Below are 16316 nucleotides of genomic sequence, written 5' to 3' on the forward strand. Positions count from 1 at the left end.
TCTGCCAGCTCAGAGGCCTTCTGATGGGGTGGGCCATGGCAAGCTTCTTCTCCTAAACTCTGATGTACAAAGACCACAAAGATTATTGATTGAGCCCACACAGCGACAAACCCACGAAGTAGACACGGGGACCTTAAGACAGCCACATGCACCCTCAGCATCCGCAGACATCTAGCACATTGGGAGTGCAGGGCAAATGACACCTTAGTTTCATTGACAGATCACATATCTGCCAGCCCAGCCTACCCGCTCATATCTGGCTCCAAGTGTGTGTTTAGGAGAAAGTAAAAGGCATCAGGTTGCTGAGCTGGACTCCTATCCCTCCAAGGTGGGCGGAGTCCTGCGGATGCCCTTCATCGTCATGGCAGATGGTCGGGACCATGGGCTTTCACTTATCCAGGCTTAGGTTTTCTTCCCACAACCATGTGACCTGGACAAGTCAGTCAATCTCTCTGTGCCTCACTTTCCTCTTCCACCAAATGGGGTCCTTCCTACAGTTGTGAACTGCTGGTAAGAGGCCAGTGTCTATCTTGTTGTTCCTGGAAGTGGGGGGGGGGGCAGGATTCCCTCTCCCTACAGGCTCCCTTCCTACCCAGGTCCCCTGATGGCCTTCTGTCCACCATATGGTCTCAAGTAAGGGACAACAGAAGTTTGCAGGTGGACTCCTGACCCTGGCATATCAGCGGGTCTTGGTATGACCACCTGCCCATGTGTTGAGAGAGGTCCAAAGCTTGGAGAACAACTATCACAGCCTCCAGCCACCAAAAAGCCTGTGTCCCCTTCATCTCGCCTATCCTCATAGGGTCTGCTGTAGAATGCTTGTCACCTTTGGGTGTCTGTTCTCTAGGGGATCTCCAAGAGGAGCCACGCAGGCAGGGTTGGGTATTGAGGGGTATTTAGTTCAATTATTTCTGGCGCTGGAGAAGATGGTGGCTGGGTGGGGCCCAGCATGGCCACCCAGGGTCCCTGGACTTCTGCGCTCCTTCCATTTGTCCGTCTTGGGTTGTACCTGGATCCTCTAGGACTACCCTGGAAACGTGTGTAATTGTGAGTTAGGAAGAAAAGAAGGAGACAGGAGAGACAGAAAGGGGAGGGGAAGGAAAGGAAGGAGAAAAGATATGAAAGGAAAGGGAATGATGGGGGTCAGTGGGAAGGGGAGAAAGAAACAGAAGTAAAGGTGAAAGACGAAAAACAGAAGGTAAGAAAAATGTAACTGGAAAAGCACATCTTAAAGAGATGAAGAGGAGACAGACAAAGCACATGCCGGGTTTGGCATGTATGAAGCTCTTTCCTGCAGGACATAAGAACATCCTCATGGGGAAGAGTTTTGAGAGCTGTCAATCAAGAAATACCATCTTCCTGGCCTGGGGATGAGCATGTGAACAAACACAGCCAATCGCCTTCCAGAGGAGACGCTCTTCCCTGGCTGGGGAGGTTCATAGCTGCTTGTTAAGCTGCCATTAGAATTCTGTAATGTAAGTTCGTAATTCCGTAAGTTGCCTTCTAAAAGGTGGCTGAGATGCTGGAGAGATGGTTCAGTGGTCAAGAGCACAGACTGCCCTTCCAGGGGACCTGGGTCTGTCTCAGACCCAGAAAGATACACGAGGTAAATGAATAAAATGCAGGGTAACCATGTTACAAACCACAGATCCAAAGAAGCTAAGTAACAAGGAAGGCCCGAGGGGGGCAGTTGAATCCCACTGAGAAGGGGAAATAGATTAGATATTGGGATGGGTGGGTGGAGGGAGGGGATCAGGTGGGGGAGGGCTTAGGATAAGAATAACAGGGATGAAGTGGGGGGGGGGAGAGGATGGAGGGAGTAAGAACTTGGAAAAAGAATTTAAATTGGAGACAGAGCCCTGGCCGGGGTGGGGTGGGGGATGGGGGTGGGGGGTGGGGGTGGGGGATGGGGGTGGGGGGTGGGGGTGGGGGAGTGGCATCTCCAGGATGAGCTAGAAATCAAAGACAAGGGAAACTCCCAGGAACCTATGAGGGTGACCTAGCTAAGATTCCTAGCAACACGGGATAATGGAACCTGAAATGGTCAGTTTCTGTAACCAAGCAAGATTTCCAGTGGAGGGGATACCAACCTACCCACAAAACCTTTAACCCAAAATTTGTCCTACTTGCAAGATGTGCAGAGATAAAGATGGAGCAGAGATTGAGGGAATGGCCAACCAATGATTGGCTCAACCCGACTCATCCCACTAGAGAGAGCTGACATGATTGAATGATACTCTGCTATGCTTGTGGACAGGAACCTAGTATAACTGTCCTCTGAGAGTTCACCCAGCAGCTAATGGAAACAGCTGTAGAGACCCACAGCCAAACATTACGGGGAGCTCAGGGAATCTTGAGGAAGTGGGGGAGGGAAGAAGGATCGAAGGAGCCACAGAGGTCAAGGAGAACACAAGAAGACCTACAGAGACCACTAACCTGGGCCCACAGGGGCTTATGGGGACTGAACCACTAACCAGAGAGCATGCATGGGATGGACCTAGGCCCGCTACACATATGTAACAGATGTGCAGCTTGGTCTTCATGTGGGTCCCCTAACAACTGGAACAGGGACTGTCTCTGACTCTGCTGGCTGCCTTTAGATCCCTTTCCCCTAGTTGGGCTGCCTTTGTCTAACCTCAGTATATGTGTTTAGGCCTGCTGCAACTTGGTATGCTAGGCAGATTGATATTCACGGGAGGCCGCCCCTTCTCTGAGAGAGGGAGGGAGAGATAGGAGAGGGGAGGCAAGAGGGAGTGTCTGAGAGGAGAAGGGGGAGGGGAAGCTGCGATCCCAATATAAATGAATGAATGAATGAATGAATGAATGAATGAAAGAAAAGAGACATTGAAAGCTCCAAGCCATCATTTACTACTTCTTTGAGCATGCCTCCCTAGGTCTCTCTCCTGGGGAAGTCTGTGTAGTGTGGCCACAATGTTGTTCACCCCTTCCCAACCCCTTGTTCACTACTGTCCTGTGATGGCAGTATTTATACCATGGGAAGTGACCCACACTGCTGTGGAGAGCTGGGTGCTATGCACTTTCTACAACAGCCCTGCTTGGGATCCTCAGTGATTGGTGGAGTTTATTGTCCCTCTGCCCGGCTCCAGAGCTCTCCAAAAGACACGGGCTCTGTCAGACCTGCCACAGAGCAACACTCGCCTCACATGGCTAGGGTCCCAGCTTCGGTCTTTTTCTGGGACCCCACAGCTACTCTTCCCTGGCATTTTATGCAACTAGGTCCCTTCTGTGGCTCACAACCCGCAACCTTAGCTAACTGTGCTCTTGGAATGACACGGCCAAGAGAAGAAAGAGCATTCCAGTTGTCCAATACCGGCACATTCTAGATGATTCTCTCAGCGCTTCCCTTCCGCATCTGTTTGCATGGAGTCATTGCCTTTGCTGGAATGCACAAGGAAAACCCCATCTTTTCCTCCCTCCCCCCCTCTCTCTGTGTGTGTGTGTGTGTGTGTCTCTCTGCCTCTCTGTCTCTGTCTCTGTCTCTCTCTCTCTCTCTCTGTGTATGTGTGTATGTCTTCCTCTCCACCTTATATTTGAGGCCAGTCTTTCCCGATTTAGCTGGACTGGCTGGCCAGCAAGCCCCAGGGACTCTTCCTGTCTCCACTTCTCTGGTGATGCAGCAACAATTGTCTTGCTCATACCCAGTTTTGTATGTGTGTGCCAAGGATCTGAATTCAGGTCCTCATGTTTGCATGCCAAGCACTTTACCAACTGATCTATCATCTCCCAGCCCCTGGCCTCCCCCCTCTTTTAAAATGCTATTTTGCAAGGCTCATATTATTTCATGTTTTCTGTAACAATTGTTCTCTAGAATGTTCCTGCTACATGGAGAAGCAGAAAGTGACTTCACTGACGCCCTCACGTTGGCATTTAAGGATCACCTGTCATCCCCTGTTCTTGATGTCATACAGGGAAGAACTGAGACCCTCAGAGGACACCTTGGCATCATTTGGATTTCTTCTAGATGCCCAGTGAGCTCCACAACCCCTCTGTCTCTCCTCAATCTAAGCTTTCTGTTTCAACATCCATCTCTCTTTATATTCTGATTAAAGTGTTTAATTTGTGTTTTACTTTTTGTGTGTATGTGTGCACATATGCATGTGTGTGAATACATGCATGCCATAGCATGTGTGTGGGGATCAGAGGCCACCTTGTGGGAGTCCACTCTCTCTCCTACCATTTGAGTCCTGGGGATTTAACTCAGGCAATCAGGCTTGGCAGCCATCTTGCCCCTCTTCTGACTGGTTTTTAGCCTGGGCGCTGGAGTTTGCCTCCTATCTTGAATCTCTAGTCCTCTCTGTGCATTGTCTGTGTGACCCCAGGAAGGTGAATTAACTTCCTTGTGCCGTGTTTGTAAGAATAGGATGCTTGCGCTTAACTGTATGGGTCATGGTGAGGATTCCAAGACAGAGATTTCTCAGGTTTCAGAAACACCTCCCCCTCTTGCTTGCTTACTCTGAATGGCTACTTCTCCTCTTTCCGGTTCCTGACCCCCAGCCCCAGCCAAGCCCATTCCATATTCCATTTTTCTTCATCTCTGTGACTCTATCCATGGATCTTTTCCTAATACAATTGTTTACATTTCAGTTTTGTTCAGACGCTGCCTCTTCCACGAAGGCCTCCTGGATTCTCCAGCCAGAAATGCCAGCTCTTGCCTCTTCACCCTATGAGTATTTGTCCAAATCTATCTCACAGAGGGTACAGATCTTCTACCCATCAACCTTACAAGACTACCTGGGTAGACAGACTGCAGGGATTTGTTTGTGGGGAGCTCTCTTGGAGGCAGAAGCTAATGCTGTCCTCTGGGTACCAGGGAGACACGGGCCTGAGGTGCTTATTTCCATAGGCTATAAATAACTGTCTGAAACCATGGCATGGGCCAGAACGGCACTGGGTGGAGTAAGGTAGCCGCTGAGAGACGAGGGACCTGTGTGGGCAGCTCATTTGCCTTGCCTAGACTTCTCAGGTGACAGGCGCCTGTAAAGAGAGGCAGTTTCGGCTGTCCTGAGCCACACCTGGCCCCATGGGACCCAGGCTGGTCTTAGAGCAGAAGCCCCGCTAATATTCAAGCTGGTCCAAACACAGAGCAATATTTCTCTTCCCTTAGCCCATTTGACAGATGGGGAAACTGAGGCCCAGCAAGGAGAAGGACTTGAAAATTGGGGTTCAGGCCTTTGGACTTTCAGGAAGCAAGAAACTCTTGCCTAAGGGCACCCATATACTGGTTCACTATGGAGCCCAGCTGGCTAAGGCAGGGCTCTGGTTTGAATTCTCAATGTGTCCTGTGTTGGAGAGCCAGCACCCCACATGGCAGTGACCTTTGGGCATGATGAGGTCACATGAGCTCTGCCCTCACAGATAGATCAATGGCACTGTGGTGGTTGTTGTCAGCTGCAGTGGGACAGCAACCACGGGTATGGGCAGTCAGTGTAGGAGAGAGTTTTAAGGGACGGACTGAGTCACTTTCCTCATCTCTCTGTCCCTTTCTCTGACTCTCATCCCTTCTGCCATCTTCTCTGGAACACTGGAACTTAGAGATCTGGCTCTCTGACCCTGATCTTTAACCTGCCGAACTATTGGGAATACTTGTTAAACAATGTCACTCAACAGATACCACCACATGAGACAGATAAGGATGTTATCTGCCTTGGACTTGCAGTGGAGGCAGAAGCCCAGTATATACTCTTATGCTCCGGGTAGAACCATGTAGCGACAGGGAACCTGCTAGGAGAACCAGTTCCCTGAATTCTCATTTCTTTGTCTCATCCAGCCCCAGAGATAGGTTTGTGCAGGGCTCCACCCTCAAGGAGCTTGAGGTCCTCTTCATACTCACACAGCACAAACAAACCCACTTCATTAGTTGCTTTTTCTGTGCTGTGATAAAATACCCTGTCAGAAGCAATTTAAGGGACAGGCTTTGCCTTGGCTTATAGTTTGAGGAGGATGCAGGCCATTGTGGAGGGAAAGGAGAGGCACAATATGAAAAACTGATCACATTAATCCACAGTCCAGAAGTGACAACAACAAAAGCCTGTGCTCAGCTTCCTTTCCCCTTTTTATCCAGTCCAGGATCCCAGCGCAGGGAATGGTGCCGCCCACAGTGGGCAGGTTTCTCCACATCGGTTAGCCCAGAAGTCTATCTCCTTGAAGCTTCTGGACTTGATCAACTTGATAATTTAGATTCACAATCACATCGGTTAAACCCAGACTGTACAAAAACACCTCCAACCTGTGGCTGGAGACCTCTGCCCTTGGAAGACTGACCCAGGAACGTTCATGTCTCACACCTATCCTGGTCCTCACCCCAATGTCTTCTTTCTTGCTGTTTGCCACTGAAATCATACTTTCGTCTTATGGCTGACAGTCAATGCCTCCCTGTCCTTTGACCCTGGCTCAGAGGACGCCCCTCCCAACTTTGAGCATCCTCCCTAGGCAGGGTCAGTGCTTCTCTGGCCTCCAGCACATTCCCTCTCACTGCAGTCCTTCCTGTCCATCACAGTCACGGCCAGGTAGCATGGGAGATACTTGTGAATGGAGAGACTCTGGGCCTCAGCTTCCTCCTGTGGCAGCAGGGATGAAAACCATTCCCAGTTCCCAAGGATGATGGGAAGACATTGAAGCACAAAGCCATGAAGGTTGGCACACTGTGGGTAAGCGTGCCCTAACTAGTTCATGGTGTCACAGCTGGGGTCAGTTCCCTGCTGTAAATAGAACTGCTTCTAGGCCAGAAAGTAATGGGGCAAGCATAGCTTTTGACCCACTTGTGACTCCCTTTGGGATCTTTAGGAGTTTAGGGGAGAGGATGTCTGGAAGAAATTCTGTCTCTCCTGCATCCTCCCCACTGACTGGACTGAAGCCCTGGCTGCCTGTGGCTTTCAGATTGCTTACAAACTCTTACACTAGTTTCCAGCCTGATTACCCTGACCTTGGACCAGAAGTGGGTGTCTGTGAAGGCTGCCTGGTCCTCAAAATCCCAGGGGCAGTCATGTGACACAAACATTGTTCCCTATGGAACATTAAGAAGCTATGTCATCTCTTTACACAAGAGAAGGTGTAGTCCAAACCTGAAAATAGTAGATATATATAATAAGGCTCAAAGAGGGAGAGACTGACCCAAAGGGCCCCATGACTCAGGACTCAAAGCCAATGTTCTCATTCTTTTTTTTTTCTTTTGAATACACAGTAGGCACTTACTGTTTAGTACATATCTGTGCCATAAAACAATGGTGGCTTTGTTCTGAGAATCAGGCGACCGTTCTTCTCCACCTGTGCTAAAAGTATTTGACCTGGATGTCTCAACAGCCCATAGTGTATGATGGCGGCCCAGTGAGGAACAGTGGGCCACAGTATGTGATGACAGCCCACAGTGTGTGACAGTGGTTCTCAGTGAGTGACGGTGGCCCACAGTGAGTGACGGCAGCTCTCAGTGAGTGACGGTGGCCCACAGTGAGTGACAGCAGCCCTGGCTGGGCAGAGCACTGCTAGATGGTCATCAGGGCCTCCTCGTCCTGCTGAGATCACCCAGGAGCTTTCTGGTCAGCTGCAGGGTGGCCCCTTTTTGAACTGCTTTCTGCTTCCCTTTGTAGCCCTGGCTGGCCTGCAGAGCGCATACTCAGGACACTCCTCAGCATGCACTGATGGGTCCTGGCTTTATTCTATTGATGATTCATATGCTGTGTGGGCGCCGCTCTGAAGGGCTGCTTCACTGACTCAGGCGTTTGGATCATCCTGCTTTTAAAGGACTTTTCTACGTGGCGGGGATGGGGTGGGGTGGGGGATGTCTCAGGGTGTGTGTGTGCACACTCCAAAGAAAATAGCAGGCTTAAAAAAACAAAAAACAAACAAAAACCCATACTCCTATTTGGTATGCAAGCTCACTCGTCTGCCAGGATTAGGTGATGGGCTCTCTCCACAAATTAAGCCAACATGTGCCCTAAAGTCACATGGAGATCAGCAGAGGAGAATGACAATAGCTGATGCTGAGGTCACAGCCACCAGGGGTCAGGCTTAAATCACATTGTGTGATTTCTTCACTTCTCACGGCAATGCCACGAAAGCCACACGGTCTCATACAGACCATGTTACAGACAAAGAAACTGAGGCCTAGAGTGGAAAATTACTGATCCAATGACCCACAGCTGGACAGGAAGAGGAACCAAGACTTCGCCGTGACCCCAGCCAATCTCCTCATTGCTGTGACATTTGTCACAGGCGTGCACATGCTGGTACTGTGATGCTTCCCTGGTTCTCTGGGTTGTGGTTATTAGGGGTGGAGTTGGGCTGCTGACTGTAGTTGGGGTGTAATGTGTTCTGGGATCTTCCATGTCCCTTAGCTGCTTCCTCCATCTCTTCCTCCTAGGTAGGCTGAGCACTCCTCGGGAGCAAAGTGTCTGCTTTTCCTCCCCACGGTCACGTGTGCACAGGGCCCAGAAGCCCCTGTGGTTGTCTCTAGTCCCCTCTTTAACCTCTATTGGTCTTGGAGAGACAGATCTGATTGGGTTAAGAGTAGTCACATGACTACAAGTGGACCAATGAGAATGCCTTCTTGGAATTTAAAGAGGTGAGTTATGAGGAAAGAGATGCCTTTAGCTTCTGGGGAGATTGGTATGGGGGTCTCAGCCTGAGTCTACCAGGGTACCCAGTGCCTGTTTGTAAAATAAGCCAAGGGAGGAGCGGCAGAACTTAAGCAGAGTAGAAGGGATGGCCAGTCACCCCTGGATGGCGCTGGAGCCAGCCATCCCTGTGGATGACATGTCTGTGTGTAGACATGGAATCCCTTCTGTGGCAGAAGCCTACATGAGACAATCACCAGTGAACAGCAACTCAGTAAATCCTAAAGGATATTCGATTTCCTTTGCATTGAGACATTGTCTCATGTAGCCCAGGCTAGCCTTGCACTCCCTATGTAGCTAAGGATGACTTTGAACTTCGGATTCTCCTGGTTCCACCGACTGAGTGCAGGATTAAAGGTGTGCACCACCATGCCTGGCTTGTGTGGTGCTGGGTACTGGGGACTGTCTTCCTCTAGTCTTTTCTTCTTGCCCCACATCTGTGTGAGAAGGTGGCTACATTTCTCAAACTTAGGAATACTCATGTGAGTCCTTCTCCTCTGGCCTCCATACCACACAGTCAAGAGCCCTACAAAGGAGCAGCAACCCTTCTAGAAAGATCTCTGGGGAACAGGAAGCCTTGTGGCCGCTCTCCAGTCTGTAGAAGTGTCCCTATATGGAATCCACATCCCAGAAGCCCCTGCTCACCATGCCTGGGACCCTGCTACATCTCGGGGTGCCTTGGTTTCCCAGAAGACCTCCCAGGGACCCAGGGTCCCACAGAAGACCTAGGACACGAGGATAGAAAGACAGATGGCACCACTCACTCTCTCACCCTTTCTGGGTCCCCATGCCGTGGCTGACCTATGGATGGCTCTGGTTCTAAGACATTAGCAATTTCCTGTCACTAGGCATACCCAGGCTCCCACGGACTGTTCCCCAGTCTTTGCCTCTTGCCCTGTGGTGTAGGCCGGCTTGGGAGTCATCTAAAATTACCCACAGGTTCCCCTTTACAACACCGGCATGGTGTCGAGTTCCCAGTGCCATTGTGGCCCCTTTGTCTCCCTTGTTCTCTCCACCGTGAGACACTCGGCAATGAATACCCGACCTGTCCCAGGTACCCTTCCTGTGGGGCCAAGGTAGGGTGAGGCCACTGGGCTTCATGTGGCTCAGGGCCACATCTGCCATGGGGAGCCAAAGCTACCTGCTTCATGGGTGACACTACATGTTCCATGTCCTTTCTCTAGGCCCCAGATCCATCTTTTACATGGAGGGGCACCAGGGCACGCTTGCCTCTCCCTCACCCCTCCTTCTGTGGCTTAGGGCCTTGGGCATTGTGCCAGACAAGGGGACACCCCAGGAAACAATGCAAGTTTCTGCTCTAAACTTGGGACCCCAACATTGGCTCCCCACTTTGCACCTCCTCAGAGAACACATACAGTCGTCACTGGGGGGTCATCTTCTCTGCTTCAATGTCCTTCACGGGGCCCGGGCCAATGTGTATGACTTTTTTTTTTTTTTTTTTTTGTAGTTTGATTTACCTATTCTTTTTTTTTTTATTTTTTATTCGATATAATTTTTTATTTACATTTCAAATGATTTCCCCTTTTCTAGCCCCCCACTCTCCGAATGTCCCGTAAGCCCCCTTCTCTTCCCCTGTCCTCCCACCCACCCCTTCCCACTTCCCCGTTCTGGTTTTGCCAAATACTGCTTCACTGAGTCTTTCCAGAACCAGGGGCCACTCCTCCTTTCTTCTTGTACCTCATTTGATGTGTGGATTATGTTTTGGGTATTCCAGTTTTCTAGGTTAATATCCACTTATTAGTGAGTGCATATGTGGTATATCTACACAATGGAGTACTATTCAGCCATTAGAAACAATGAATTCATGAAATTCTTAGGCAAATGGATGGAGCTAGAGAACATCATACTAAGTGAGGTAACCCAGACTCAAAAGGTGAATGTGTATGACTTTTAAAAGCACTCAGTGTGGTGACAGCTAAGGTGACCTGCATTACCTCAGCATTGCCTCAATGGCTTACGGAATCAAATGGCCACCAGGTGCTGCTGTTCTCCCTATGCTCAGATGAGGAGGAGGCCCCAGAAGTTTTACTGAACTCTCTGAGTGTCCCTTGAGGAGAAAGTCTTGAGGATTGAAACTCTACCTACCATCCAGGTTGGGAAGAGTGTGGATGCAGAAGGGTGAGCAGGTGAGCAGGGAAGGCCATTGCCGAGGACACAGAGGAACCGTGTGCCGAGGGTACACTGGCCTCATGCAGTGTCTCTAAGGTCAGGCCTCTGTGTAGACAGCCCAGGATTGCTGACCACAGGAGCTGAGTCCACAGCCTTTGTGCAGAAAACAGTGCTGGAAGCCTCAGGCCCCACCTATCACTCAGAGAGCTTTCTGCCTAAATTTAGCTGGATAAGGTGGCAACTGCTGTGTACAGGGCCGGGGCAGTTTCCCACACCAGCTCTCTGATCTCTACAGCATATGAATGGCAGGGCGTGTCAGAACAGCCAGTGTGAGTCTCCACGTGAAGCAGGCACAGCCCAGACCATGTGGCTTCTGAATTAGAGGCTGGGGCTGGGGGCCAACCACATCTTTAAATCATAAGGTCAAACCCAGTTCAGATGCTGAACCTGAGACAGCAGGGAGAAAAGAATTATGGGAGCCCAGCCACGCTTATGCCTGGTCTATCAGGGGATGCCCCTGGGTCTTATATTGTACCGATCTGAGTGGTAGTTAGTGGTGGCCTTCACACATCTGCAGAGTGGTCTTTCAGGAACACATGTTCTGGTACCCCAGAACACCAGCTATGGGTCCAAACACTCATAGATCACCTTGTTGGGAGAACATGATTATTTCTACTATAATGGCAAGAAGAACAAAAGCCATCACTGCTAGGTAGTCAGATGCTGGGTATTTGGTTTGTGTCATCCAGTGTGTACAACAAACTATCCATGGGAAAGTGGTGATGTTCTGTCCCGGGACTATTTCACATTATCCTCACCATAAACCTAGAAAGTCACTGCTATCCTTAGCTCCATGGAGATAAGGAAACAGGCACAGAGAGGTTGAGTAACATGCCTAGAGTCCCACAGCTGGAGAGTGGCAGAGCTGGGATTTGAACCCAGGTCCTCTATATCTGGAGATCTGTAGCAATCTGCCCCTTTGCCCCTCCCCTTATTTCCACCTCTCCAGATACCCGGAACTTTCTAGAGACCAATACCTTAGGATTGGTTAATCAAATGGTGGCATTCCCCCCATCAGAACTCTTTCTTCTTAGAAGCCTTAGGTCTGGAGAAGCGAGAGGCCAAAGGCCCAAAAGCATGTGGCTGGCTATGCAACAGACGGAGGGAACAAGAGTCTCTCATTTACACCTAGTGCCTAACTTCTCACTGTGTCCTGCATCTGGACTTTTGCGAGAAGCAGCATTCTGTGTCACGATACACATGTTCCTCTCTTTCCTCCATAGCCAACTCCAAACATCTCCTCCACCAGGAAGCTTTCCAGATCGTCCCTGTCCGCCCGCCTCACTACTCCTTGGAAGCACCAGCTAGTCCTGTACTCTGTGCTGAGTGGATGCTCAGCTACTGCTAGGGATCCCTGTGAGCTGGGGTCTCAGTGGACACACCCCAGGGTGCTATTGGACAGCTATTCAGCCTTCTTTGGTGGCAGGGACCAGGCTGGGTGCTGCGTGCACACAGAAAGAAGCCGAGTTCTTATCCTCGGGTTCACGCTTGCTCCACGGCCGCACTCCAGCAGTGCAGAGAAGGTGTGCACCTGGGAATGGTTCTGTGTAGTGCTAGGGTTTGGCCATGCATGGCCCCAAACTCTGGAGTCTAGAGAGCTGGTTGCAGAAATGGGGTTGTTAATCTGGAGTACACATGTGAAAGACCCCAAAGCAAACAGCTATATTTTTTTTCAATAGTCAGTTCTTTGCCTGGGGAGATGGTCACAGCCTCCCTAGAACTAGGGCCCAGTGACATTTAAAGCTACATTCTCCTCTCCCATTCAAAGGCAAAGGAGACCAGTCATTTGTGCCTCCTGGCAGGCCAGGTAGAAGCTGGATGGCAAGTGAACATGGTCCCTATGCCAGAAATTGACTGGGGTGGTATGTGGGCTCCCCAAGCAGAGTCCTCACCCTTCTTAGGGCCCCATGTGGCTGTTTGCAAGCCTAGAGTCAGAATAGGTGTTCCCTCTACACCTCCTTTCCACACCAAACCATGCTTCCAGACTTCTAGCTCAGCCAGCGGACAAGGTATCAGCAAGGGCAGGCAGACTAAAAAGAGGCTGGCTTCCTCAGCTTCACCTTCTGGCCCGAGAGGAAAGAGCCCAGACCCCTAGCAGACACCCAGAAATAGGAGGGTACGAATATGTGACTATCAACCTATCTGGCTGGACCCCAAGGTCCCCATGAGCTCGACAAAGCAGCCTCAGTGCCATTGTCCCAGGGATGGGGGTCTAGCCGTGCCCAGTTATGAACACAAGAATTTGGTGGACAGCTTTCTCCAAACCTAGTTGCCTCCCGTATCCCAGACTGCAATCTTTACTTGAGCGAGTAACTGCTACCCACTCAGAAAAAGTGCACTTGCCACTTACTGAGTGCCTGCTGCATATTCAACTCTACATACAGCTCTTGCACAGGAAACTTTGGCCTCATATTCCAGAGGAAGAGGCCCAGGCTCAGAGAAGCCATTGCTCTAAGTCACAGGCCTGAAAGAAGTCAGGGTAGAGCCACCTGCCTGTGCCTCTGGCTTTGTGTAGGGAAAGCATCCCACATGGCCACAGTGGACAAGGAATGGAGCCCTAGCAGGGCTGGGCTCCCTCTACTCTGCCTCTTGGAAAACGCCCCATCTCTGGTTGCTGCTAGAAAGGCATCATCATCATCATCATCATCATCATCATCATCATCATCATCTGAGTGCTTCTCATTGGAAGCCCCCTGGCCTGTTCACTTTACGAAGTTGTAAGATGGCCCCACTCCCCATCTCCAGGAAAGAACCTACAAGGACATCCACCATCTTGTCCATCATAGCTTATAGCTGGCTTCCCAGCCCATCCCCCTGTCCCTGTGTTCTTTATCCAGAGCCTGGATTTGTGACACACAACTGCCCCTGCCACCTGGAGGTGGGGCATGCTGTGATGACTGTAATTGGCTGCCTGCCTGCAGTGCCGTGGGCCGAACCCAAGCCGGCCATGATGAGCGCACTTTAGCGGCGAGGGCACAGTGGATAGATGTGGGCTGGAGGTTGGACTCTGAGCTATGACCAGCGTGGAACCCATGCTGTGTCTGGACACAGGTGAGCAGGACATGGCTCCTATGGGAGTCTCTCCAGTCACTCAACTGCCTCACCTCCAAGCCGGATGCCTCTTGGTTCTCACAGAAGTGACAGTAACCACCCCTTCAGGCTAATGTGTCACCTTCTTCCCAGAGTTCAGCTCTCACCCAACTGTCTTACTGCCATTTTCTTCACAAGTGGCATGAGCCAAACACGTGATGAGATTTAGCCTCCTCGCTGGAACACAGCTAGAACCTGAAGACATCAGTGTTTCAGTCTACCTCAGAGACACCCCACTGTTAGACCTCATGGACACAGACCCTGGAGCCAATTCCACAGTAGCCCTAGTTAAACCTCCCACACCTACCTTCAACAGGCGAGGTTTTGAGGCGCCGGCAGATGGCTTCAGTGTCCCCATATGTCTCCTTGATCTTGACCACAGCCTCGGTGCCCCGCAGCTCCATGAGGGAGCGCAGCTCCTCCATGGTGCACCCGAACTCGCCCCCATGGCTTGACTCATTTCTTTGGTTTTTGGAGTAAAAGTCGCTGTTGGTCATATCACCCATGTTTGCTGAACTTTCTGCTCAGGCTGGGCCTGAGGGTCCACACTGGAAAAGGGGCCTCTGGGTGATGGCTGTGTGTGGCTGTCCTCAGTACACCCTCACCAGAGGGTAGTAGCACGAGGCGGCCAACTTCGAGTCCCAGGAGGAGGTGATGGCTGAGGTGGGCTGGCTACAGCACTGGAGAGCTCCAAGGAGTGTCCCCAGGAGTGGGGTGAAGTCCAGGGGCCGAAGAGGCTCAGGAGTGCTGACCCAGGAGTCTCCATTCAGTGGGGTCCATGCTGATCCCTGGGGCTGGCATCTACATGGTCGGGACAGCTCCTGTGGATATAATCACAGAGTAAGTGATGAGGGTGAGACATTCAGAGACCATAGGGCAGGTGCTTAGGGGAGTCAAGGATCAGGAGTTGATCCAACACACACACACACACACACACACACACACACACACACACACACACACACTTCTGGCTCTCTATCCCTCAACACACTAGCATACTGCCAGTCCATTGGCTACCATACTATTTAAGTCCTACATGTATCCACATGACACTCTGAATTCCCACACATATCCTGGGGTGCAAATACCCTTTTGCCAAACACAGCCCAGCTATGCAACACACCAACCGCTCTCTTTGTGCCTATTCCACGGTCACAGACCTACCAGAACAGGGCTACATTTCATGCCACCCTGATGGAGATACCTTCCATGCATGCTGTCACACACTGTCCCATCTCTAGACATGTAACTGAATGTCCCCTCATAGACACACAGCAGGCCCCATTTCCCTTTCTCTGACTGGCCCTAGGTATTTACACATGCTGTTTGCCCACACAGTCTGGGACACAACTCCTCTCCCCATAGGTCCCCTGACATCTCCCCTACAACCCTCCCTCTTACAGGCTCCATCTGTACCCACAGCCCCCATTGCAGTCCTCCAGGAACTCAGACTGCTGTCAGAGGAGCCACCACAGGTATTCACGAGGCTGTCCTTGAGCCCCTAGCTTTGATTCCCTGCAGGAACTGGGATCCATGGAGCCCTCACCTGGAGCCCCCAGCGGTCAGCACCAAGGACAGCAGACAGCAGTCCACAGGTCCCTCTGGAAGCAAGGAGGAGGGAGCCGCTTCTCCCGGCTATATGGCTACCCATGCAGGAGTGCAGTGACTGTGGGCTGCCAGGAAGAGAATCCAATCTGCCAGGACACCCAACACCAGCAGCCGAGGCCCCAGCAAGCGTTGGGTGACAAAGGGCCCCAGCTGAGCTCACTTGAGCCTGGCACAGGGATCAGCCCCTCCCATGAGCCGTAGCCAGCTAGCCCTCCTGAGTGGTCAGTGAGGAACAGGGATACCAAGGAAGAAGAAAGGCTCCAGTATCAGCCCACCCTCCGCCCGTCTGACCTTTCTCTTCATAGGCCTCTTCCCCACATTTTAGGGCCGCCAGTGTGAGGTTTGTGTTTCATTTTCTCAGTGGGGAACTCCAGAGAGGGAAGGGAGTTTGTCCAGGGCCACAGAGAGCGAGAGGGTGGAGAAGCCCCGTGGGGATGATGCCCTCCCCCTCCTTCCTTGGTGGAGGCATCCTACGCCATCCTCCAGGAGACACTTGGCTTACAGGGATTGCAAGTGCACCGAGGCTTACGTACACTGGGACCAACAGGTATCCCATGGAGCGTAGTGTGCTGTAGACATGATGCCCTTAGAGGAGAGCTAGGCGCCAGAAACACTGTGTGCCTGGAGCTTCCACAATGCAGAGGTGGCCCTGCAATGGCACTATGCCAGGCTCATGAGGTCTCACTCAACGTAGGACCAGGTGAGGAGGAAGCCAACTCTGTCCATAAATACAATCATCTCTTCTCCCTCTTTTTTTGAGACAGAATAACCTCAGACTTGCTATGTAGCCAAAGGTGA

At 51.2% G+C, this 16316-nt stretch overlaps 1 protein-coding gene across 1 annotated transcript in view; it reads right to left on the minus strand.

Moving 5' to 3' along the window:
- The window catches only part of Atp2b2 (ATPase plasma membrane Ca2+ transporting 2), a 98346-nt gene extending 83930 nt beyond the window's left edge, over nt 1-14416 (minus strand). The window contains exon 1 of the mRNA XM_052172890.1: nt 14218-14416. Coding sequence (XP_052028850.1) covers nt 14218-14416 — 199 coding nt within the window. The remainder of the gene's footprint in view (nt 1-14217) is intronic.
- Nucleotides 14417-16316: the final 1900 nt, after the last annotated feature.

Source organism: Apodemus sylvaticus, chromosome 2 (assembly GCF_947179515.1).
Source record: "Apodemus sylvaticus chromosome 2, mApoSyl1.1, whole genome shotgun sequence".
NCBI lineage: Eukaryota > Metazoa > Chordata > Mammalia > Rodentia > Muridae > Apodemus > Apodemus sylvaticus.